We start from the raw sequence: 23,686 nt of genomic DNA on the forward strand, positions 1-23,686 counted from the left end.
CCCAGCTCCCGCTCTTCCCCCCCCCCCCCCCCGCCAACACACCACTCCGGAGCCTTTTTGTTTTTCCACTAAAACCATCTTTTTTCTTTTTATTCACCGCTCGCTCAGTGCTCCCACGTCGTCCCTCAGCGCCTGCAGCCGGCCGGGGCCTTCGGGGCCCCCGAGCCCCCACAGGCTTCGGGCTTCTCCCCCTGCCAAAAAGCGGCCGGTAGAGCCCCGGTGGGGATGGGGATGTGTCCCCACCCCCCCCCACCCCCCCCCCCACCTCCCCGGACCCCCATTCCTACCTGGTAGAGGCGGCAGATCAGCCCCAGCAGCGAGGCCTCGGCCTGCGCCTGCAGCTCATCCGTGTGCTTCTGTGGGAGGGGGGAGAGGAGATGGAGCTGGGTCGGGGGGGTCCCTGCTGTACCCTGCTCCCCCCCCCCAAGGCCCCCCCCAGGCCGCAGTACCCCGTTGATGACAATCCAGGGCACATATTGGTGCGGGGGGTCGAGTGCCTCGGTCAGCTGGGCGTTGCGGTGCATCAGGGCGGCCCCCACGTCCCCCTGAATGCAGGCGGCGATGCGGCCGCCGTCCAGCTGCGGGGCGTAAACCTGCAGGCACTGCCGGGACACAGACACGGACACAGACACGGACACGGACACATGGTGAGATCAGGGGGACGGGGACGTCCCTGTAGCGGGGCACAGGGGACAGAGAAGGGGACGTACGGCTTCCAGGTTCTTGGTGACAGAGCTGCCCGACTCCAGGCAGAAGATGACGGGGAAGTAGGTGCTGAAGTTCTTGGCCTCGTGCATCAGGCAGGTCTACGGGGACAGGGCAGGCGGTGAGGGGCTGCCGGACACCCCCCAGCCCTGTGCTGGTACTGTGGGGACGGGGACCGTCGCTGTCACCTCGATCATGTTGCCCAAACATTCCTCCGGGCCGTGCTGGCACTGGAAGTGCCACTTCCCGCTGACGTTTCTCTCCTGCAGGACCAACCGGTCTGAGCGGGGCCGGTGGTGCCCCGGCGAGCGCCCACGGCACTGGGTCGGGCCGGCTCCTACCTCAGCGTTGCCGTAGGGCACCAGAGTGATGCTCAGGACCTCCTCGGGCAGCAGCAGCCAAGTGGTGAAGAGCTCCTGGATCAGGAACCAGCGGCATGCTGGGCACAGGCTCTCATAGAACAGGCTCAGCTCCACAGGGGCGGCCGCCGGGCGCGAGAGGTTGGCACAGCGGCTCTCTGCCTGCATGCGGGAAGGTTTCGGGGTACATGGCAGGGAGAGTGTGTGTGTGGATGCAGCCCCCCCCGCCCCCATATTTTCAGGGGATGGGGCAAAGCTCTTGGGATGTGGGGCAGGAGGGGGACGAGGATGTGCAGGGCCCAGAGGGAAGTGAGAGTGGCCAGGGGCCTCCTGCAGCCACAGGATGCTGTGTGCTGCTGGCACGCAGTGCTGGGGCTTTCCACAGGAACTTCCCCAAAATATTTTGGGGGAAAACATATCCGGCAGGGCCAAGATGTGCCTGGGTGGGTGTACAGCCCAGCACCCACCACTGGGTGGGGGCTGCAGCCCCGGGGGGCTCACAGGGTGCTGCTGAACCCACCATCACAGCGGTGTCACCATCCAGGGATGTTCAGGGCGGAATAAGCTGAAAAGCTATTTTATGCTGAAAAAGCAGAAGTGCCAGTGACGCCTAGGGAGGGCTTGGGATTGGGGTCCGGCTGCAGCACGGTGCTTCCCTGGGGATGCTGGGGAATGCCGCAGTGCCAGCGCAGCACGGAGGCTCTGAGCATCCCCACGGTGTGCCAGCCTGTGCCGCGGGGATGCTCAGAGCCAGCACTTGCACCAAGTACGGCAGCCAGCCGCTGCCCTGACACCGTCCCCGCGCACCCCATCCCCGCTTGCCGGGCAGGCACCCAGCCCCGTCCGTGCCGTTTCGGTGGGACGTGTCCCCGCGTGCCGGGTGGCCCTGCCCTGGCATGGGCTGCCAGCGCGGGTGGGTGGCTGGGGCAGCCCTGGCACCGGCGGCTCTGACCTGGCAAGCGACGGCGATCTCCCATGAGCTGCACCAGAGGTGGACCGGGTAGTCACAGCCGGGGAAGGCCACCCCAAGCCCTGGGGCCAGCAAGGCCACCAGTGCTAGGAGAGCCAGCGGCACCGCAGGGGCCATGGGGACGGTGGGGTGGCGTGGAGGCGAATCGGTCCCCGCGAAGACTTTTAAAGCCCGGCTGCGCCCGCCTCCGCGCGCCCTTCCTGCCCGGCTCAACCGGCCTCCTCATGTGACGCCGACGCTGCTGACTCACGCGGGGCCAGCCAGCTCTGGCCACCCTGTCCCGCCGGGGGCCACAGCCCTGAATTGAGGCTTTGGGGTCACAGTCCCTCTTCCCAGCCCCACCAGCGGCTGACGCTTCCCCGCAGGTTGCGACAGGTCGGGGACAGAAACCCAACTCTGAGCAGCCCGCTCTCGGTGTCTCCCAAACAGGCAAGGGGGTGGCTCCTTGCCAGACCCCTGCCACTGGCTGCCGAGCCCCCACGGAGACCCCCCGGAGCTGGGAGTGGGTGCTGAAGCACCCCCGGGTTGGCAACTGCCCAAAACACCCCTTGGGTTTATTTCGGGGATTGAGCGTGGAGGAACCTCGTACTTCCCCCGCTGTTTATAGCTGTTGTTTCCGGCTGTTTCTCAGCCCTTCGGGCTCGGCTGTCGCCTCCTCGCTTGCCTGGTCAGCAAGCCCGGGGCTGGCTTCTGTGTGCCCCAGTCCTGCAAGACCCCGGGGAGCAGAGTCCTGGCACAGCCCAGCACCAGCTGGGCCACAGGCCACATCCTGCACCCAACCCAAGAGCTAGGGAACAGCCCCAACCCCCTCCACTCCCCCAGCGTAACACCCCTCCCACAGAAACCCCCACAGTCATTTCATTAATTGTTTATTTCTTTCTTTTTTTGGTTTTTTTTTTTTTTTGTGGTTTTTTTTGAAGTACCGTACAAAAATCCTCTTACAGTAACAAATACTGGGTTTACATTAGTAAACATCAACAGAAAGAGCATAGAGAACTACTGCTGGTAACGAACAGCTGAAGTGGCAAGTTATTTATTATTGCATATACCTAAATGGAACTAAAAATCTCAGGAGCGCTCACGCAGCCACCATATCCTCTCCGAGCACAAAGAGAGCACGAGAGCCCTCCGGGGGGGGGGTTTACACAGGGGAGCGTAGAGCATCCCAAGCCGGGACACGGAGGGACAAGACCCGAGCTGTGCCCCGGGGAGCAGGTACGGCCACGTTGCACCCACGGGATGCAGGTGCGTGACCCGGTTGAGGGACACGGGGGGGGTCAACAAGCAGCAAAGCACAGCCCAGGGCCTCAAAACACAGCGCTTACCGGGTTCATCCGGCAGCGTGAAGAGCACGAGCGAAAGCATCAAAGGACAAATCACAACTAGCTTATTCTAGGGGAGCTGCGCTGCAGGCAGGGAGCTCAGGGCTCGGGCTTCCACTCCAGGGGGAGACAAAGAAAAAGCTGCATTTTAGGGAGCCAAGTCAAGCACCGTCAGGGAAAGGCAGCCTTGGGGAAGGGCATTTTCCTCCTCGTTGTACACTGGACTTGCGAGCAGAGCCCTGTTGGGGATGGGCCACGGGGATGGGTGCCGGCGGGCAGGAATGGCAGTGCTGGAAGGGGTGATGGTGACCCCCCTTGCTTACGCTGAGCTGCCCACGCTCCTGGGGAGAAAGAGGCTCCGGCTGGGCGGCAGGAAGGGACAGCATGGGGAGAACAGCACAAATTCAGCCAAAAGGATTAAAAAAAAAAAAAAAAGCTGTCAAGAGAAGCTGGAATTTCCCCAGCCAGCAGAGCCAGGGTGAGCACCAAGCAAAATGTTGACAGGTGATGGCTTGAAGCTGAGACTCTCCCAGATGCTCGGCAGGCCCTGGCATGAGCCAGGAGCAAACCTTCCCAGCAGGACCGGCCCCAAGCTCACGTTGCTGGGGTGGAGGGGGGGAACGCAGACCCCATGGGGCAAGCGGCTGGAGGATCCCGTCTGTCTGCAGCCTGCCCTGTGGTGCAGGGATGTGCTGGAAGCGCAGGGACGAGCGCAGGACCAGCAGAGAGTACCCCCAGGCTGAAAATGTGCCACCAGTGTGGGAGCCTGGCAGAAAGCTTTGGGGTGTTGGCGCGGTCCCCCCGGCCACCCCACAGACCCCAGGAGGCCTCTGTGGAGAGAGCTATGAGCACCAGACCTCCCTGCCCCATTCCCACGTGCTCTTCTCTCTCACATGTCTGAGCCCAAACTTCTCCCTTAAATATCCCTGACAGCTTTTCCCAAGTGATCCCCAAAGCCAAATGCAGCCTTTCCCGGTCTGTGTGCCCCACAGCTCCCCCAAACTATCGCCTGCCCCTTCCATGGCACTTTGGCACCCGAGCGTGTGCCCGGGCTGCGATGGGTCAGGGACAGCACCGCTGCCCCGCATCCTCAGAGCACCAAACGGCGACAAACCAGAACCAAAAAACACAGCCCAGGGTCCGGAGAGGGCATGCAGAGTAGGGAATGGGGTCTGTACAGTCAAGCATAGGAGAGCTGCCACAAGCAACAGGAATGGGATGTTTGCTCCAGCAATCCCAGATCCAAAAGGATCTGGGGACCAGCCCAGAGCAAGGCGAGCAGCAGAGCTGACCAGGGGGAGGAGGGACAGCGCGGTCCCCGATGCAGATGGCATGTCGAGGACAGGGAGAGCGGGAAGAGCATGAGCACACAGCACCCTGCAGATTCGGCAGAGCCCGAGTCGCAACACAAAACAGAAGCGGCAAAGCCTACAGCATCCATCAGCCCGTCCTGAGGACGCAGCCTCCAAAAGGGAAAGAGCCTCTCTGGCAAATCAAGAGAACAATTAACGCTTTCTTCAAGCCAGGCAGACGGGATAACCCAATAAAGCAAATGCCACCACGGCCTCAACTCTCAGCCCAGGTCCAGCTTTTAAAGCTCTTCCAGGGCCACCTCCGTTGCCCTCGAGCCCTCTGAACTCATTCACAACAAATCCCTGCCCGTGCCAGCCAGCTACGATGGGCAGCACTACAGCAACCCCCAGCTCTTTCACCCCAAGTCCCCATACAGTACTCATGATTATAAGTGCTTTGCATACATAGTTCGACATCATGCATATACATTGCTATGCGCTAAGGCCCGTGGCCCAGCGGAGATACCGTCCTCCTGCAGCAGAGAGGTCCTTCATTTTGTGTAGGGCTCGTAGTGTGCGTCGGACTTTGGCCCCCTCCTGCTTCAGCTGGCAGGACCCGAGTCTGCAACAGCCTGGCCAGCTGCTGCCCACGCGCTTGCATATCATAATGGGAGTTCAGCAAACACCAGTACTAGGTAAGCAGCCGATTACAAAAAGAACCATATTTACAGAGCTACAGTTAGCTTCAACGGGTTACGTTTGCAGAGATTCACTGAAGACAGCCAGAAACAACGAGCTGTGCATCCCATAGATTCTGCCGGGAAAAACACGGGTACCAACACGGATTTCACAGCTTAGTTGGCACAACTAAGGCGAAAGATTCATCGCTAACCGGATCCTCCCTCCCCAGACAGCAACACTCAAGAGGTGGTTACGACACTAGGGAACAAGACGGTGAGGTGGGGGACAGCACAGAGCGGAGACCTCGGCCGAGAAGCCCCACGGAGGATGGGGTTTCTCCTTTTAAATGAGTCTCTGCACGGGAAGAGCAGCACCCCTCGTACCAGACACCACCTCAGCCTGCAAGATCAGCGAGGGAAGCAAGAGTGGAGGATGCACACGCTCAGCCATTCAGCAGAGCCTCCTCCTCTGCCTCCTCCGGCATCCAGGCAGGGAGCCCCTTGCTCAGAGCAGCGCTTGCGGCTGCTCGGCCGGGACGGTGACTGATGCCGTAGCGCACCGAGGAATTGGGAACCTAGCTCTACAGTGTTGTGTTGTGGGGCGACCTGCCAGCAAGAAGGGGATCTGACCTGTTTATCGGGGAAGGGGAGGGGGCTGTGCTTGCCCCCAGCAATTCAAACACAACTGGATCCCACCTCCTAGAGGCTGGAGCCCACTGGGAATCAACATCTCAGCCTTTTTGCCCCATCAGCCAACACGGGTTTCAGCTACTGACCAAGAGGGACATCAGGAATGGTCACAGACATCTCAGAGGCTCTGGAGGGGCAGGAGCACAGAGACTCAACTATACAGGGTGCAAGAGTCCAGAGCCAGAAAGCAGCGCTCTGGGGAGAAGCTGAAGGCAGCTGCTGTGTTGTGCATGGGCTGCTCATCTGGCTGGTGGCTGGGAAAGGACCGGGTGAGCCAGCGTGACATTCAGGGAGTCATTGTGCTGCACCAGGGACGTGTGCTTGTAGTGCAAGACCAGGTCCTTGAGGGAGGCATAGAGGTTGTAGGGTTCAGCGAACCCGTAGCCGGTCGCCGTTTTGTAGATCACGCAGTGCTTGGTGTCACCGTCCACCCTGCCAGGGAGACAAGGCAGCACAGGTCAGCGGCACGCTAGGGAGACCCACTGGGATAGGCACAGGGACAGCAGAGCACAAGTGGGCATCACCGAAGCAGCCCAAAGATACATCTGGCCCTGGCAGGAGGAGCCGAGGCAGATGGGAGACCTCGGGGAAGCCCAGCCTGCCAGCTGACGCCTCCGCCAGCCTCCAGCATCTGGCGAGAGAAGGGCAGAGCGATGTGGGAGCGCAGCCCCTGCCAGCCCCATCCCACCACGTCTGTGCGGGGGTACTCACACCACGGAGCAGGCGTAGCATCCCTTCTGGCTGCTCTCGCGGATCAGGAAAGTGCCGTCCCGCTTGCCGCACAGCATCTCTTCTGCCTGCAAGCGGTTGATCTTCCCCACGTACCACGTTCGTTCCTCATGGTGGGGCAGCTCCTCCTCATCGTCCATCATGGAGTACTGGCTGCAATCGAGCACAGGCAGGGTCAGACCCCTTCAGTTTGGGCATGTGGCCCCCATATCTCCCCTCACACTGCTAGCTGCTGTCACCCCTTCTGGCAGGGAAGATGTCCTCAGCTCCCAGGCAGGGAGATGGGACTTGCCCGCAACCCCGAAGCAGGCAGAACCGGCTGTGCAGCCTGTGCTCCTGCAGCCCCCCACATCCCACAACACCCAAACAGGGACACTCACTCCTCCGTCTCGTTCTTGATGCCCAGCCACTCGTTGATTTTCTTCTGCCGGGCACCTTTCTGCGTCAGCCACCTGGAGAAGGAGAAGCAGAACTCAGCACAGGCAGCGTGCCCGGCCTGCGGCGTCCGGACCAGACACTGCTTGCGCAGCCATCACCAGAGGGCAGCAGCCGTCCCCTTTGAGGGACGGCCGTGCCCCAAGGCTGCACGCTGCAGGGCTCCATCCTGCACCCAGCAGCCCACAAGCCGGTTCGACAAGCCCCAAAGCCCTCAAGGGAGCTAGCTGGATCGCTCCTGGTCTATGCCGGAGGGGCAGCAGGGCCCCGCTCCCAGCCCTCTGGGGAGGCAGGCTCTACGTACACCAAATACTGGTCTCGCAGTTTGCGCAGCTGCATGAGGTCTGGCTTGAGGCTGTTCATGCGCTTGTCGATCTCCCGGTTCTCCGAGGCTTGTTTCTTCAGGTCCTGCTCCAGCTTCATCTTGCTGTCGTGGATCTCTGTGATGCGAGACTTCAGCTTCTCCGAGTTCATGAGGATCCTGGGAGAAAGAGGGGGGGGTTCAGGCTGTGAGCCAGGGTGGGGGAGGCAGAGGAGGCAGCCTGCCAGCTCCAGCCCACAGCACGCTTCTGGAGAGACAAGGATTGCGCATGCCTCGGCTCTGCGCTGGGCCAGGATGATCCTTCCAGCCCCCAGAGCCTTTCCCCAGGCAGGGCAGGTCACCACCGCTCCATGTTCTCACCGTTGCACCTCCTTCTCATTGCCCTCCCGGCGGAAGCGCTCGATGTACTCCTTGCTGCATTTCTCCTGCGTCTGACACTGCTCCTCAAAGATCTTGATCGTCTCATTGAAGGCCTCAATTGCCGTTCTCTTCATCTGCAGCTCCTGAAAAGGGAGGGGAGAGCTGAGGAAAGGGGAGCATTTGGGCAGGTTTCTGCCCATTCGCATGCCCTCTTTCCCCCTCCCCAAAGCAGCACTGTCCTTGCTGCAGTCCAAATCTCCCTCTTCAAAGCCCATTCTTTGGAAGTCCCCTCAAGTCCAGGAGCAGACAAACAGGGCAGCGGGTGCCTGATCTCTGCTCTCCTCTGTGCACAGCGGTGCGGCAATCGGGATATCAGGGCAGCCCACGGGGCCTGCGCTCCCAAGGAGAAGGCAAGTGCCTGCGTACCTGGGAGGTGCGCGTGTACTCCTCATACAGCAGGTCGTACTCCCAGCTCTTGTCCTGGTACTGCTGGTGATAGACCTTCAGCTGCTCCCCAACGGCTTCCACGCTGTCCTCTTTCACCACTTGGTCCTGCCATATGCACAGCCTCGGTCAGGACCTGCTCCTGCCCTACAGCAGCCTCTCTTCAAGGCAGCTGGTCCCACAAAACCCCACCAGCCCTGCAGGATGTCTGTCACCCCACAAAGCAATGTCCCAGCACAGGAGAAGGGGTGGGATGTTGTCATCTACCAAAGGATCAGGGATGGATGAGAACATGCCCCTGGTTCAGGCTGTGCTGGCTAGCCGCATCCCTGCAGCCCAGGCCTCACCTGCTGGTACTTGGAGATGGGGTAGAGCAGCCTGGTGTCCAGCTTGGCATTGTACTGGGCAAGCGATTCGTGCCGGTAATGGGTGATGAGCTCCACCACCGAGCCGAAAGTCAGCGGCTCTGAGAAGCCGTACTTCCCTTCCCGGTGAAAGATCTTGATAAGCTTGTTATTGCCTCCCTTCCTGTAGCAGGGAGGAGAGAGAGGGCACTTATCACCATCCCAGCACCCTACACCCGCCTGATGTCTGGGTGTCCAGGCAGCTGCAAGCACAAGTACACGTGCCGACAGCAGAAGCTCTCGGGGGGCCCCAGCGCCCTACCTGAGTGTGAGTGTGTACTCTCCCTGGATCTTGCTGGAGGCATCGCGTACCAAGAAGGTACCATCCGGCGTGTCCCGTAGCTTCTCGTTCACCTCCTCCCTACAAGGAACATGATTGTCATGGCCTGTGAGGTGCAACCAGAGCTCCCCTAGATAACTCCATGGACAGGGCACCCAGGATGTGATCTGCCAGCCACCCCCTTACCGAGAAATGTCACCCCAGTACCACTCGGCGTCCTGCAAGGGCACGCTGTTCCCGTTGGCCAAGCTGGCTGCACTGGGCTTTGGCTTAGGTGGTTTTGGAGGCAAGGCTGTAAGAGAAGGAGGGTTGAAGCATGGTGAGCCCAAGTCCCAGCTCCCCACAGGCAATCCCTTGGAGCGCCGAGTCCCCCTCCCTGCAGTGACCATCCTGGGAAGCCCCGTTGGCTGCCACGCTGCCAGGAGCTGCTCCAGGTACATCTGCAGCAGCAGATAAATGCCGCGAGCCTGCCTCCAGGCACAGCTGAGCTACAGAAATGTCCTTGGCAACCCACTCACGGGGGCAGAGACTCCATACCCATGGGGCACAAACACCAGAGCCTTGGACCCCGGGGAAGGGGCATCTCAGTACCTGGAGGCAACTGTTCCGGCTCCAACTCCTTCGTCTGCAGAAGTATCTCCAAAAGTAGCACAGAGAAGTCAGGGCTCAGCTCTGGGCTGCAGGGAGAGAGGAGTCAAGTAAGAACAGCGGTTGTGGGGGAGAAGCTGGCACTGCTCCCGTGCCCCCCAGGCAAAGGGGCAGCTGGGGTCAGCTGGTTCATCCCAGCTGCCAGATCCCAGGCTGACACAGAAGCAAGGGCTCTGCCCTGGCTTTGAGTCCCACCTCTGTGTGCTGCCAGCAGTTTAATCCCACGTGCAACAAGGCAGGGGCTGCGGGCAGACCTGCTGTTACAGGCTGGACTCCTTGTCCTGGCAGGCACAGCAGCCAACGCTCAGTACACGGCTGGAACCCAAAAGCCTCACGTACCTGGCACCAGGCAGCCGGAGGAGAAGGGGGCCGAAGATCTCACCCAGGGCCCGAGGGTGGAGGCTGTTGCTCTCGGCCTGCTGCGATACCTTCCCCAGATGCCGGAGCAGGAACTGCAGGGTGAGCGTGTTCTGGAGCGGGACCGCAGGCGACTCCAGGGCCAGCAGCAGCTGCTTCCGGCAATTCTCCGGCTGTGGGATCTCTGGGGAGAGAACAAGACATGATGGAAGGGCTGGGACAGCCAGCGCTGCTCTCTACACTACGGCCGCGTCACAGCATGGGAGCGCTGTCAGCAGCAGGGGCCGTGAGCCAGACCCCATAGGGACAGGACTTATTTTAATAACCCAAACGCGTCCGTCCTGCCCAGCCACCCATTCCCAAGCGTGGCCAGGGGAGGCCCTTACCCTGCAGGACGCGAAGGATGTCTCCGTGCACAGACACCGGCACCACGGGGGAAGGCAGGTCCTGCAGGTAGCCTCGCAGCGCCTCGCCCAGGGAGTGCACATCAAAGGGCTCCAGGTCACCCAGGGTCCAATCTGCCAGGGCACAGATTTCCCATGGGTGGCAGGCACAGCACCAGACACCCAGCCAGCAGCTCCGGTGCTGCCAGCACCCATCCCAGAGACCATCACACACCACCCAGCCAGCTATCACGGGACACAAGCAGCCCACATGAAAAGAATGCCTGGAAGTGCCCCCTGCATCCCAGAAATAAGCTGGCTCTGGGATCACACGCAGGTCCCCCCCGGGGAGGGGGTAGAGGTCATTTCAGGTGCCCACACCCTTTGCCCTGAGCCCTGCCACAGGAATTCAGGGCACGCATGACTCGGGTGAGAGTTTTGTTCCCTGCTGCTGGTAGAGACAAGTGCAGACTGACCAGTCACACACTGAACCCAACGGGGAAAACGTCTCCCTCGAACTGTGATGTCCCACGAATGGAAGGCGCAGGCTGTCAGGACAGCATGTAAAGCCTGTCCCAAAAGTGGCGTGGCCAGAGCCGACAGCACCGCGCAGTCGGGGTTTGCAAGAACATCTCTGGAAGGGGACAAGCCAGCGTGGTGCTGGATGAGGCCCAAGCCCAGCCGAGAGGCAGACAGCTCCAAAGGCTCCCCAACAGAGACATCAGCTGCTGGCACAGCGGAGCTAAGGCTCCAGCCACTAAGCTGAGCTGCAAGATCCTCCCTTGCTTATTAGTGGCATGACAGAGCCAGAGAAGCCTCCGCCAGCCCATCAGCAGAGCACCCTGAGAGTGGGGCACGCCGAAGAGACAGCGGGAGACAAGCACAGGGGTTCACTTGTTGGCCTGCGAGTCTCCGAGCTGGTGCCGCGTCCCTTTGCTCCAGCCCACGGAGAGCGGCAGGAATCCCCCCCCCTTTCCCATCCCTTCCTCGTGAGACAGGGACGTGTCAGGACGGGGACGGCCCAGCCCCACAGGCAGCGTGACGGGAGTCAGGAACTGCCGGGGACAGGCGAGCTTGGCCTGGATTGCATTACTGCTGGCGCTGTCACATCCACTAATCTCCTCCATCTGAGCCGATTCGCCTCCTCACCACGCGGAGCTGGTTCTTACCGGTTCTCAGCGCTTGCCTCAGTTCGGAGCCAGATGTCCTGTACAACATCTCGCTGTCTAACCCTGCGGAAGCGGGGACACTGCTGTGAGTTGCGCAGCTCCCAGCGCACACACCGTTTCGGTGCCAGCCCGGCACCCGTGCGCTGGCCGGGCAACGGCTGCGGCATGGCTAACCGGGCCTGGATGGTGTCCAAGCCAATCTCCTGCAGATGCTGCCGCAGCCCCCTTGGTCCCCAGGACACCCGGTTCAGTGGCCCCATTTCTCCCCCATGGCACAGATCCGGGCTGGAGGTGCTTCCCAAACTCCAGCACTCATCCGGGGCACGTAGGCGTCCTGCGTGCAGACCCAACCCCCTCATCCCAGGTCTCTGTGCAGGATGGCACAGGGGGTCAAGCTTGGCTCTGGGGAACAGCAGCTCAAGCCAGGCAGGAGCGGGAGGGCGTCCCCTTCTGCAGGCTGCTGTGTCCTGCCTGTCCCAAAGAGCTCAATCTGACATCAATAGCTTTTGAAGACAGGTGCCTCCCCCTCTGCCCTCACTGGGGGGGGGTTTGGGAAGTATCAGCCCCTCAGTGCTCAGCATCCCCCCTTACCTTTCTTCTCAATAGCTTCCACCAGCTTCACCAGCAGCGGCGGTGCAATCTCAGGAGGGCTGAACTGCTCCTGCAAGTCCGGGAGAGGAGACCCTGGGGGAGAAGGAGGGAGAGAAGGGGTCAGCCCCAGCTCAGCTCCTACCAGATGCTCTGCAGTGGAACGAGGCCAGGGCACAACCAACGCTGCTCCCAAAGGCAGCGTCCGAGGGCGAGGAAAGCCGTGGCCCCTGCCGCGAAGCCGCAGCCCACAAAAACACCGCACAGAGGCTGCAGGGAACCTGTGAGCTGGCCCAGAAAACAGCACGGCACTTGTTGAGTCCGGCCTTGCTCCGAGCCCCCGACGGTGTGTGCATCCCTACTGCTCCGTGCAGAGGCAAGGAAGCAGAGTCTGTCTCCCTGGGGACCGTGGCACCCCGGGCAGGGAGCACAGGGGTTACCAGGGCTCCTGGAGCTCAGGCCGGTTTCAGTCCCTGCCCAGCACAGGGGCTGCGCAGGGCTGACGGAGGAGCACAGCTAGGGAGCTCGCCCGCGGTGGTGAGCTGTGATTAATCCAGCGATTCAGACAGAACGCCATGTCAGCAAATTCCTGCCCTTGATTGCTCGTTTAACATGGAAACCAGCCCTCTGCCTCCCCCTCCCCGTGAGCCCACAGCCTCCGTGCAAGCTGTTACAGGGTGCAGACAGCCTGCGGCACAGGACCGGGATTCCCCCCTTTCTGGGGGATCTACGGCCCTGCATCGGGTGACATTTCGCTGCCACTTGCAGAAGATCTTGAGGTCCCAGCTCCGGGCACCCCCCTTCCCCTGTGCTGGAGGGGTGACGCATGCCGGGGCAGGAGCACGCAGGCCCGGCCGGAGAGCTGCCAGCGGGAGGTTTGCCGAAGGATGAGCGGTGCCAGGCTCCGTTTCGCTTCCAACTGAGCACCAGCCGGTGCAGGAGGCTCCTTGGGGCCGCTCCACAGCACCGGGCAGACCCTGGGGAGCCCACGGTCGGTGAGGATACCCAGCACGTTCCGCTCTGCGGGGAGGCAGAGCCAAAAATCTGTTGCCCGTTGCGAAACGCAGCTCTGTTGTCACGGATCTGACCCGAACTCGCCCAGTGTGGTCTCGCCACGAGGTGCAGCAAGCTGAAACTCCGCACCCGGCTGAGCCTCCTGCACCCACGGCCTCGCGGGGAGGCAAAACAGCTCGTGTCGGTGCAGCCACGGAAAGGGGAGTAAATGGGGCAGGCGCCCAGCGATTCTGCAAGGGTCTGTGCTGCTGGGGGGGGGTGTGTGTGTGATCCCCCCACCAGAGAGAGCCCCTGGGCATAGGAAAGGGTTCAGGATGGTGCTGGTCAGGGTAGGGAAGCTGCAGGAAAGCTGCCAGGCTGGCAGCTCCGAGCCTGACCCTTGGGAAGGGCTGAAGGGAGAGTAAATACTGGTGCTGCCCACGTGGCCCAGCCGGGAATGTGCTGCTTCAGCAGGCAGCAGCTTGCCTTTTTTTATCAGGCAGCCTGTGCCGGAGCCAGCAGCGGCTCCCAAGCCTGCCGGGCCCTCCAGGCTGGGCCGCCGTGAACAAGGCCGCTCACAGCACGGCCGGGGCAGCTGCGGAAATATTTCCGAGCCGCATTTTCCGCTCGTGTTCTCTGCGGAAGGCAAACACCGGCAGCTCGTAAATTCACCGGCAGAAAGCGCTGAGTCTCAATGCTCTGCGGGGCCAGCCCTGCTCTTGGGCTGCGTGACAGCTGTGGCACTGGTCCTGCTCCACGTGTGACACCGGGGGGCTAAGGGATCCCTGCCAGCCAGGGCAGAACCCGGGAAACAGGGCAGAAACTCCACCAGTATAAGCTTTGTGGGGCAGCCAGGAGACATCTCTGCACCTCCCAAAGTGCAGACCACGAAGAAATAACATGGGCTTGGCTTAAATACAGTTTCTCGGTTGCAAAAACGTGTCTCCGCACCAGCATCCCAGCAGGCTGCGTGTAAAATAGTTTTGGGCGTTTGAATTGCCACCCTGCAGGCCCCAGCTGTGCCCAAGGTGGAGCCTGGCCGTGGGGATGCACCCACCAGGGACAGGGCTGGCACCCCCTCATGTGCCCTGGTACCTGACCCTCACTCTGCTCCAGCCCCGGACAGGATGCAGACAGGCTGGCTTTTGGTTTCTTTCCCAACCGCATCTTTTCTGTGTGTCAGGAGCTTTAGCACGTATCTTCTTCCTCATCCCAGCGATCCCCACCCCTGTGCAGGGCAGCGGCTTTGACCACCCAGACACACCTCCACCAAGCCGCGCTTGAGAAGAAGAGGAGAGAGCCCACGAAGGCATAAATACAGCCCCCGAGGGAGCACAAGGCTGGATGCAGACAAGGTCGCCGCATCCACCGCAGAGCATGTCCCAGGCTCCCAAGAGGAGCTGCTTTCTTGGAAAGGCAGGTTGCGAGTGGGATGACTCAGGTCAGCAGCTCTCGCTGCCAACCCAAACGCATGGCCCGGTCACGTTCCCACCCTGCGGAGACGTTTCCTGGGGCCGCCTCTCCGGCTCCAGGAGTGAGAGCTTGGGAGGCAGCCGTGGGGACCTGCCCCAGCCCCACCACCCTGGTTTCTAAGACAGGGGCTCCCTTCCATTCCTTAAGACCCCAGAGAGGTTTCACACAGCTAGAAGCATCTGATGGGACAGCCGTGGCTCCCAGGCAGAGAGGGATGAGGAGGACGCAGGACTGCCAGCTGGGAGTGTGCTTTGATGCCCACCACCTCCTGCTTCTGACTCTACTCCTCCCATGCGCGCAAGCACAAGGTCTTCTGCAAGGCATGGGAAGGCAAAGTGTGGTTATCACCCCTGTTTGCTGTCTCAAAGCACCCGGGGGCTGCTGAGTCCCTGCCACGGGGTTCATATGCCTGGGAGCAAAAAAAATAAGCAAAGATAAGGCAGCTGCTACGGGCAGCACTGAGGCTCTCCCAGCTCCCGGACCAGGTCCGTGCCAAGCCCAGTGCCGGCTGGGAGGCAGCCGCAGGTGCGGAGCAGCCCATGCCCTGCCCGAGGGCGGCTGCCCAGCCCCAGCGAGAGCTCTGCGATTCGCAGGGAGGGACGGGTGCCAGGCAGACAAGCAATTAGCTCCAGTTCTCGGAAGTACTCTTTTAGACCCTGACTTTTCTCCTCTTGCCCAGAGACAAGTAATTGTGTGTCTCAGCGGGGCTGAGCGGCTCTTGGCAGGGAGCAATGCCCTGAGCGCTCCAGAGGCTGAGGCAGGGAGGTGGTTGGGAGAGGTCAGGACTTTTTCCTAAAGGGAGGGAGCAGGGCAAAATCCTCCATGGAGCAGGGAAAGGAACCAAGTACCATGGGGATCATGGCTGGTCATGGGCCAGAGAAGGAGAAGGATCTCGGAGAGGTAAGAGTGGGACAAGGCTCGCCCCAAAAATCTGCTAAGCAGATTGATAAACTGGGGGAACAATGTGCTTTTCTCTCAGCCAGGACTGAGCCCACAAGCCCCAGGCAACTCGACTGCACTGCTGCTGGTGGGGACAATCCAGTGCTACCGAGCCGAGGGCTTCACCGCTGTCCTGCAAAGCCACTCACACTCCCTCATCCATCGCATGCTGGGAGCAGAGGTCTCCCACAGCAACACGGCACGCAGCAGGGCTTACCTTGCTCCAAAGCATCCTGCAGCCGGCAGCCGCTGGCCCCCGGCGTGGCGGGCAGGGGTCTCTGCACTCGGGGCCGATGAGAAGGGACGGAGATCTTCACAGGCCCCACGTACTCCACGTACGTGCCGGGAAAGTCGCCCTTCTGCTTGGTTCGCTCGTTGACGCCCAGGATCCACCCGATCTGATTGGGGGTCTGCTCATCCCCGTCTTTGAAGCCCAAGGATTGCAGGGCCCCCTTGCTCACCACCAGGATGTCCCCAGGCAGCAGATCAATGTCCTCCTCACGCTCCTTGCGGTAGGGGTAGAGCGCACGGTACTGGAACCCATCGGTGCTGCCCATTCTTTCTGCCGTGGGGAGAAGGGCTCTGAAGAGTAAGGCAGTGCGTTTTGGGCAGGATTGAAGGGATCTCAGAGGCAGCTCTCCCCCATCAGCACTCTGAATGTCTCTGCATGAACCAGCACCCCAGGTGCCTGGTACGGGTGCCCTGGTGCGCTTAGGTGCAGCCCCTTTTCCTTAGCTTGAAACCACGATTCAACCAAATTATGGAGCAAAGGGAGAAGGAGACAAACATAATCCAGCACTTGTGAGCGGGCATGCAACAAAGAAACAGGAGATCAGGGTCCACTTCACCAAAAAAGAAGCAGGTTTCTTGGAGTCCAGGGGGCAAAAGTACAGCAGGCTTCCAGCCCAGAACAGCGTGGCATGCTACGTCTCCCTTCCCAGTGCCTGCAAAGAGAAGAAGACCTGTCACTGCACAGCCAGGCACCCCACACCCTCCTGAGACGCCAACATTCAAAGTAGGGGTTCATCTGAGTAGCTGAGAGAGGCAGGACTCGTTTCTCTCCTACCAACCAGCTGATGCTGAGCCCTGGATCCAACCAGAACACGCTAATACCAATTTACACTCCCAAAAGCAAGAGAGGAGCCAGCGGCTGTGGGCAGGAATGCCACCTCCTCTCTGCTACAGTCAGGCACCAGCTCTGCATCTTAAAGAGGTTCGCTCCTGCTTCTTCAGCTTACCCTCCTCGCAGCACTTATGCAAACAAGACAACAAGCAGGACAAAACAGCCTTTATGCAGAACTTTTGCAAACAGAAAAGGGTGACCCTGCAACCACCAGCTGGAGGCCTTCAATAGGCGCAAAACAAACAGATTTAACCTTTCCTTGTTAAATCGATTAAATTTCACAGTTCACCTTTACATCTCCCCATGCAATCCCCCACAAAGTCATTTTCTGAAGGTAGCTGCCCACAAAGGTAGGTTAACCAAGCTTTCAGCAAAAGGCTTTTGAGATGCTTTGCCATTCCCACAGAGCAGCACTTCAAAGCTTTGCTCTGAGCAAAGTAAATTTTTGAACTTTTCAAAAGCAGCAGCAGCATCAAGTGCAGGCATGGGTTCTTTCCACAGAGAGGGAGGTGAGAGGAGTTAAAAAAACCCAACCTTTAGAAGCCTTCAAGTCTACTTAGAACTGCTAACTGCCTTTCAGCTATTCAGAGAGAAACTGAAGAATATGCTGCCTGCCCTGCCCAGAAATCCACCAAAAAGAATAAACCTAGGTTCTAACATGTTCTGGAAGGGATGTATGAGCTGGGGCATTCCCACCAGCTGGGCACGTCCTCTTTTCCATCCCCTCCCGGCCACACAGGCGAGTTTTCCACTTCCCCCAGGCAAATCCCAGCGTTCCAGTTCCCGCAGCCACGGCATGCAACCAAGGACCGGACCTACAAGGCACCGGGGCAGCCAGAAACCAGCCTTCCCAGGGACACCCTAGGCCTGCTGAAACACTGCTTGAGCTGTTTTGGCCCAGAAACCACCAAACCCAGCTCAAACACTTGAGTCTCATCTGAAAGCTATTAGTGAGCAGGAAGGCGCTTCTCAGGGCTGCCGGAGCCTCTGCAGAGGGAGGCGAGGAGGCAAAGGGAGCCAGGGCACCCTTCCCGGCGGGGTCAATGCACAACCAAGCACGGCACGAAGCCAAGGCTGCTCCGACCGACCGCTGGCTGGACTCTGCGAGAGGCACTAGCGTTGGTGATCTGCAGTATTTCAAAATAACCCTTTTGGGCCAGAAACACATTACAGTTCACATCAGCTCCAAGGCCCCCCCCCCCCCCTCCAGCTTTCCTCCTGCACATGCTACCGCCCCTGCACGCTACCAGAAAGTCTGAGATCGGTGCGAGTCCCCTGAGGGAAGCCAGCTTCACCTCTCTGCAGGCAGGCTCTCCAGCCCAGCACCACGCTGAGGGCTCCTTCCCTTGACAAAGAAGAAAGGCACAAAAAGGCCATGGCACATGAAACCTGTGCAGCAGCCAGAGCCCGCGCTGGTTGCCCGCGCTCGGGCAAGCGTCCCAGCTGGGCTGCCTTTGCCATGAATGAGCAGGCATTGCCCTCGGGGGAGGTAAGACACTTGCAGCCAGGATTGAGCCTGATCCGGGTCACTGGAGAGCTTCTCTAGAGCTCCAGGAGTAAAACCAGGCTGCAGGACTCATGGAGAGACCCTGGGGACAGGGGGTGTTTGTGGGAGAAGCAGTACGACCCAGCACAGCTGCCGTGCAAGCTCCCACCACGCTGGGATGGCAGCCGCAGGGAACTCGCAGCGGAGCCCACATTTCCCCAATCCAACTGGCCCCGGCCAGGAAAATATTACTTCATAATCCAGAGCATAAAGAGAGATTTATGACCAGGCTCGCTGCCTGCCGCTCGCCCCTCTGAACGCTGCCTGTCAGGGTCTGACGGAGCCGAGACGGCAGCACCGGGGGCAATGTCTGACTGCCAGGGGCCCGAGCGGCCGCTGTCTGCTGGGAAAGGCGCCGGCAGCTCCCACTTCTCCCGGAGCGGACAGACCCCATAACGCACCCAGAGGCAGCGGAGCCCAAACCCAGCGGGGTCGATGCTCCCCCAAAGGCACCTCCCCAGCTTCCACCGCAGATCCCAGCCCCGACTCCAGGCGCCTCAGACATGCTGGTGCAGCTGAAGAGGCTGGAAGGACAAAACACTCAGCCCTGGCAAACTTGTTCAGTAGCTTTTAAAAGCAGATCTGCGTGGAGGGGTGGGAAGAGGAGAGTGTTGCTCTGGAGCACTGAGTGTCTCCAAAGAGCAGGTCCCGCAGCTCCTGCTCCGTCGACTCCTTCCAGCCTCCTTCCCCGCGGCGGGAACGCAGAGGCGCAGCTCTGTGCCACCTTGCTCTCTGCGTACCAGTAGGTCACTGGACACATGAAAAAATACAGATTACTTAGAGCCAGCCTGGTCCTGGAAGCAGCCTCACCTGCCTTCCCCACACTCAGCCCATGTGGGTATCAAAAGCCCATGAACACGGGTGAGGAGCCACCTGGGAAACCCAAATGCGCATGGCTAATGCCAGCACCATCCTCTCCACGGGAAAGACTTGTCCTCTGTCCTGCCACGGACCCAGTGAGCAGCTTCCCAGGCTAAGCTGCGTGTGCAGGATGGCAGCTGCCAGTCAGAAAAGCTCTGCACCCCACAGAGAGCAGCTGACCGAATCGGAGTGTCTTTGGAGAGAGGCAATGCACATTTCTCAAAGCCCTTAAACAGCTCTTCGGAGGGAAGGCGAGTTGGGGAAGGCAGCGCCGAGAGCCTGGGACACGCACGAGCCTGTCGGCTGGAAGCACACCTCCGAGCGCAGGAGAGAGGGAGCAGCTTGCCAAAAGATTTCGGCTGGGCCTGGCTCCAGGTTCGCTCCGCTCTCTGAGAGGAACCTCGTGTGTCTGTGCTGGCGAGCACTTTGCTTAGGCTGCTCTGAAAATCCCATGCATCAGACATCTAAATACCTTTGGTAAATCTATCTCAGTGCCCAGAAACAATCCCTCGATTCATTAACTGCTGTCAATACTTTCTTTGTTTAATACATCGGTTTGAAACAAAAAACACATTACGAGTCTTTTTGTGTGTGCCCAGCACATAAATAAAAGCATCTTAACATTTTAAATGTGGTTCCTGTGCTTTTTAACCCAGTTCCAAATGCAGTTCAAAGTGCAGCTTGACTCGAAGCAAGACTGAGCGTTACTTTCCCTCCAGTGAGGCAAAAGAACACATAAAAATATTTAAAAGAAGAATATGCCTACAACAATCTACACAGCTCAAACGTTTCCAAGTTACATCAGATCCTCAGCGAGCAAAAAACCACCAAATCAAGTTTTGAACTGCAAAACGCTACATGTTAATGGGTTATGAACAATGAGAACAAATCTTTCCTTTATTAAAGGGAGAAAATAGGACAATGCAACTAGGGATGGAAATAAAAACGGACACGGAACTGCCTGCCACATCGTGGCCTATCGTGACAACTGCTGCTTCATCAAGTCTTTCTGACCTACACAGCCAGGGCACCTCTGCCGGCCCCATCGGAGTAGCAGAAGCTGGCGGTGCCGAGCACGCCACGGGTCACGCTGCGTCCACAGGCAGCCAAAACACCAAGCAGCACTGGGGGAGAGAGGGCAAGAGCTTGGCAACCCCTGGTTTATAATTCGGGACAAACAGCACAGCAATCCTCCGCGATCCCAGGCAGCTTCCCAGGCTGGCTCCCTCCCCAACCCTGCCAAAAAGCCTGAACGATGACTTGCAAGGCTTGAGCTACAAGCGAGGCCACGGTGGAGGTGGCAATGCCACGATGAGCTGCGGAGGAATGAGCCGGGCGAGCCCGCAGGGAACTGGTGTGGGTGGGAAGAGGAGCTGGACATGGTCCACCAGCTGCCCCCAGGGAAGCGGCCAGAGGAGCGGGGAGAGCCATGCCGGGGGCTCATGCTCCCAGACTGGCAACGGCTACGACGCTGCCAAGCCAGCTGGTATTTCCCTCCAAAGAGGGAAAAGAGGCAGAGGAGGCGAGTTACGCCGTGAGTCGTGCCCAAGCCAGGCCTGCTGTCCTGAGAGCGACCACATTGCAGCAGAGGCACGGGGCAGCCAAGGCCATTTTCACCTCTTTTCTCACCAAGAAATGCTTCCCACGCAGCTGGCAACAGAGCCTGAGGAGCAGCATCATCCTGCCCATGGCCACCAGCTGCCCTTTGCCCGGATACAGAGCATTTGCTGCTCAGACTTGAGTTTCATTAAGTATTTTGCTTTATTCACTGAAGCCCAAGGACATGAAGGAATATCTGAAACATTTCACTGAAAACGTAAATGTTATGGTTAGCAGAGACCTGAGGAGCCTCATAAATCCCTGCCTTGGCATAAGTGATACCTACCTCGTTTTTGAGAGGCGTCTGGAGGTCTCAACAACCTCCTCCTCAAAGGCTGGACAGTCTGAGAGCACCTCAGGCAATCTGCAGACCTACTCCAAGGCTTCTCTTACTGTCTGGAGGCTTCTCCTGACATCGGACATTCTTGCTTCAGTTGAAGCCTGTCCTGTCTCACCCACCTCAGGGACCTTCTCCTCCCCCCCACAAGAGCCTTTTACTTGGCCGGAGACTTTTACACACCCACACCAAGCAGAGAAGGACCAAGCACCCTATACCAGCGCTATTGCTTCACTCCAGGCTCCCTTTATACCAGCCCCCAAGCAGCAAGAACGCACTACTTCCATTTTAGGAGCATTCATGGGGCTGGGTTTAGGGACTTTTTTCAGAAATAAACCCAGGAGCTGTATTTCGGCTACTTCCCTCAAAAATTACAGTTCTAAAAAAACTGAGTCTATATAAAAAAAAAATAATCCAACTGCTCTTGCTAACTTATCTGCTTAAAATCACATTCCCCGGGGTATTTGGAATTTATATGATGATTTCTTAGCAGCTCTGCACAATGCAGCAATCACATGAAGTAACCTACAAGGTGAGAAGCAACCACGTTAGCAACCAGCATTATTTGGGTATTGGTTGAGAGAAGCAAGACCTTCCAACTTGAGAAGTCCACTGTCCCTTCCCATTTGCTTTTTATCTTCCATTACTTGATTACTTTAGCTCCAAGCTGCAGCTCCAGATATTCCCAGAGGAATCAAAAGAGCCCTCAATATTATAAATACTCTTTTTCATTGTAAACACAACCCAGCACTCGGAGCAAAGCGCCGGCGCTCTGACACGGCTCCAAACTGGCTCCGCAAACCGCTCTGCTCCTCGCTGCATTCCAGCTGAGCTGCGGTTTCTCTTCCAACCCAGAGCTTTTGTCCAGCAAGACCCAACTGCGGGCAGAAAGGATTTTCCTGCGTGCTTAAAACCTTGTTCTACGAGTGAAAACCCGAGGGTTTGGGGCAGCAATCACCTTTAGGACAGAAGCCTCGCCGCAAACCACACAGGCAGATTGAAGCACGATCTGCCCACGTCAGAGAAGAGAGTCACCAAAGAAACCAAACCATGGCTTGGACTTTCCCACATCATGGAAGAGTCGATGACTGGAGCAGAGGCCAACCCAGCCTTGGGGACACACCAGCCCTTTGCATGTTAGGGAAGGGCGGGGGAATGGCCAGGAAAGCAGTGATTTAGGCTATATTTACTCAGCTGTCTCCATTCTCTGCTCTCACAGAGAAAGTCACAGGGCCAGTTCCCCAGTGACTCTAAGAGCTACTCGGGAAATAAAAGCCATGCATTAATGGGGAGGAGAGGCAGCCATTCTTCTGCCGCGCTGGGCACGGGTGCCGAAAGGCGCAATGCCGGTGCCGCTCCAGCTCTTCGCAGCTCTTGCAGAGCTCATTGTAGACAGGTTCCCCCCGCCAGGTTTTATTTCCCATTGAACACAGACCCTCACTTTCGGAGGTACGTGACCATGAGAAGCTTCCCCTTCAAGGGGCTAAGAAACATCCCAAGGATTGGGAGGGACGCGGAGCACAAACCTCACTGGAAAGAGGTGGCCTGGCCAACTGTCCCAGAGCCAGGGTTTGGGGGCAACCGTGTCTAGAGCCAGCAAAGCCACAGCCACCCTCAGGCTGGACTCCAACACATCCAGCCGGACAGGCGCATCCCTGGGTCATCCGGCCCCAACCTGGGGTCTGCTGGGGTAAAACCCTGGTGGGACCAAACCGCAGCCGGGCAGGGGAGGGGGCACGGCAGTGGGTCCAAGCCCTCAGCCCCCAGGCTGGAGTCACGCAGCCCTGACAGGCTGCTTTTCTCTGGCTCTGTCATGGAAAGAGGGGGCTCAGGACCCCTGGCAACGGGGGCTGCACCCTGCCAAGGCGGGGGGGGGTGTCCCTGCCCTGGCACCACTGCAGGGGGAATGGCACAGAGGAGATAGCCTAGGGGGTGGGTTGATGGGGGGGCACAGCCCTTGAACAGGGAGGGGACAGGGACAGCCCTGGCACCACGGTGGAGGGGACACAGCTGTGGCACAGGGGACCTGCCCTGGCACCTCAGGCCGGGGGGGGACGACGGGAGACACACGACACAGGGCCAGCCCGGGGGTGGCACGGCCCGGGAGGGGGGGGGGGGTGACAGTGCCCTGGCAGAGGGAGCACCGTGCGCTGACACCACCGGGAAAGGGACGGGGACAACCCCGGTGCTGCCCCCGGAGAAGGGACAGAGGCTCGGCCCGGGGCGGGGGGGCCCGGCGAGGTGCTCCCACCCGGGGCGGGGGGGGGCCTCACGCTGAGGGGCCGCGCTGACGGCGGGTCCCGGCGCCAGCCAGCCCGCCAGGCCTTGGGTCTGATCCCGGCTCCCCTCTCTCCCGGTCCCGGCCTCCCTCTCCCCCGTCCCACCTCTCCGCCGGCCCCATCCGCCGCCGCTCGGCTCCAGCCCGCTCCTGCCTCCCAGCCCGGCGGCAGCCTGGGAAAGGGCCCGAACGCCGCCGGAACGGCCCGAACCCGCCCCGGAAAGACCCGACAGAAGCCGGAGAGGGACGAACTTACCCGAAGCCTCTGCAGCCCCGCCTCTTTCCCCAGGCAGCCGGCGGAGATCGGAGCCACGCCCCTCGCCCGAGCGGCTTCCGGAAGGAGCCGAGGGGTCTCCGGCGCCAACCGCCGAGCGGCGCTGCGGGAGAGCGCGGCGGCGCC

At 59.7% G+C, this 23,686-nt stretch overlaps 2 protein-coding genes across 3 annotated transcripts; both read right to left on the reverse strand.

Annotated features, from left to right (window-relative positions):
• Positions 1-51: 51 nt before the first annotated feature.
• IFI30 (IFI30 lysosomal thiol reductase) lies at positions 52-2,366 on the reverse strand. Its single transcript, XM_075037465.1, has 7 exons — positions 2,017-2,366; positions 1,047-1,226; positions 894-968; positions 711-806; positions 450-602; positions 288-356; positions 52-191 (listed from the first exon to the last, which is right to left on the reverse strand). Exons 1-7 carry the CDS (start codon positions 2,149-2,151, stop codon positions 126-128), a joined length of 774 nt encoding a protein of 257 aa, XP_074893566.1. The 5' UTR covers positions 2,152-2,366; the 3' UTR covers positions 52-125.
• A 524-nt stretch (positions 2,367-2,890) lies between these two features.
• PIK3R2 (phosphoinositide-3-kinase regulatory subunit 2) lies at positions 2,891-23,498 on the reverse strand. 2 transcript variants are annotated; one of them, XM_075037931.1, is made up of 16 exons: positions 23,393-23,498; positions 15,760-16,486; positions 12,141-12,233; positions 11,550-11,612; positions 10,384-10,515; positions 9,980-10,181; positions 9,584-9,669; positions 9,179-9,284; positions 8,975-9,073; positions 8,656-8,836; positions 8,291-8,416; positions 7,865-8,007; positions 7,487-7,663; positions 7,128-7,199; positions 6,730-6,900; positions 2,891-6,450 (listed from the first exon to the last, which is right to left on the reverse strand). In XM_075037931.1, exons 2-16 carry the CDS (start codon positions 16,097-16,099, stop codon positions 6,258-6,260), a joined length of 2,184 nt encoding a protein of 727 aa, XP_074894032.1. In that variant the 5' UTR covers positions 16,100-16,486; positions 23,393-23,498; the 3' UTR covers positions 2,891-6,257. The 2 variants fall into 2 exon arrangements, with proteins under 2 accessions (XP_074894032.1, XP_074894033.1); XM_075037932.1 differs by lacking the exon at positions 23,393-23,498 and adding an exon at positions 20,958-22,782.
• Between the last annotated feature and the right edge of the window lie 188 nt (positions 23,499-23,686).

The sequence above is a fragment of the Buteo buteo genome, chromosome 10, assembly GCF_964188355.1.
Source record: "Buteo buteo chromosome 10, bButBut1.hap1.1, whole genome shotgun sequence".
NCBI classification, from domain to species: domain Eukaryota; kingdom Metazoa; phylum Chordata; class Aves; order Accipitriformes; family Accipitridae; genus Buteo; species Buteo buteo.

Excerpts from the sequence above, each read along its gene's own strand:
- IFI30 (XM_075037465.1), bottom strand. The coding sequence starts at position 2,151 with ATGGCCCCTGCGGTGCCGCTGGCTCTCCTAGCACTGGTGGCCTTGCTG. Across the intron at positions 1,227-2,016 it reads AGATCGCCGTCGCTTGCCAG|GCAGAGAGCCGCTGTGCCAA; the intron begins GTCAGAGCCGCC and ends TCCCGCATGCAG. Across the intron at positions 192-287 it reads TGATCTGCCGCCTCTACCAG|GGGGAGAAGCCCGAAGCCTG; the intron begins GTAGGAATGGGG and ends GCTTTTTGGCAG.
- PIK3R2 (XM_075037931.1), bottom strand. The coding sequence starts at position 16,099 with ATGGGCAGCACCGATGGGTTCCAGTACCGTGCGCTCTACCCCTACCGC. Across the intron at positions 9,074-9,178 it reads TACTGGGGTGACATTTCTCG|GGAGGAGGTGAACGAGAAGC; the intron begins GTAAGGGGGTGG and ends TGTTCCTTGTAG. Across the intron at positions 8,008-8,290 it reads AGTACACGCGCACCTCCCAG|GAGCTGCAGATGAAGAGAAC; the intron begins GTACGCAGGCAC and ends CTCCCTTTTCAG.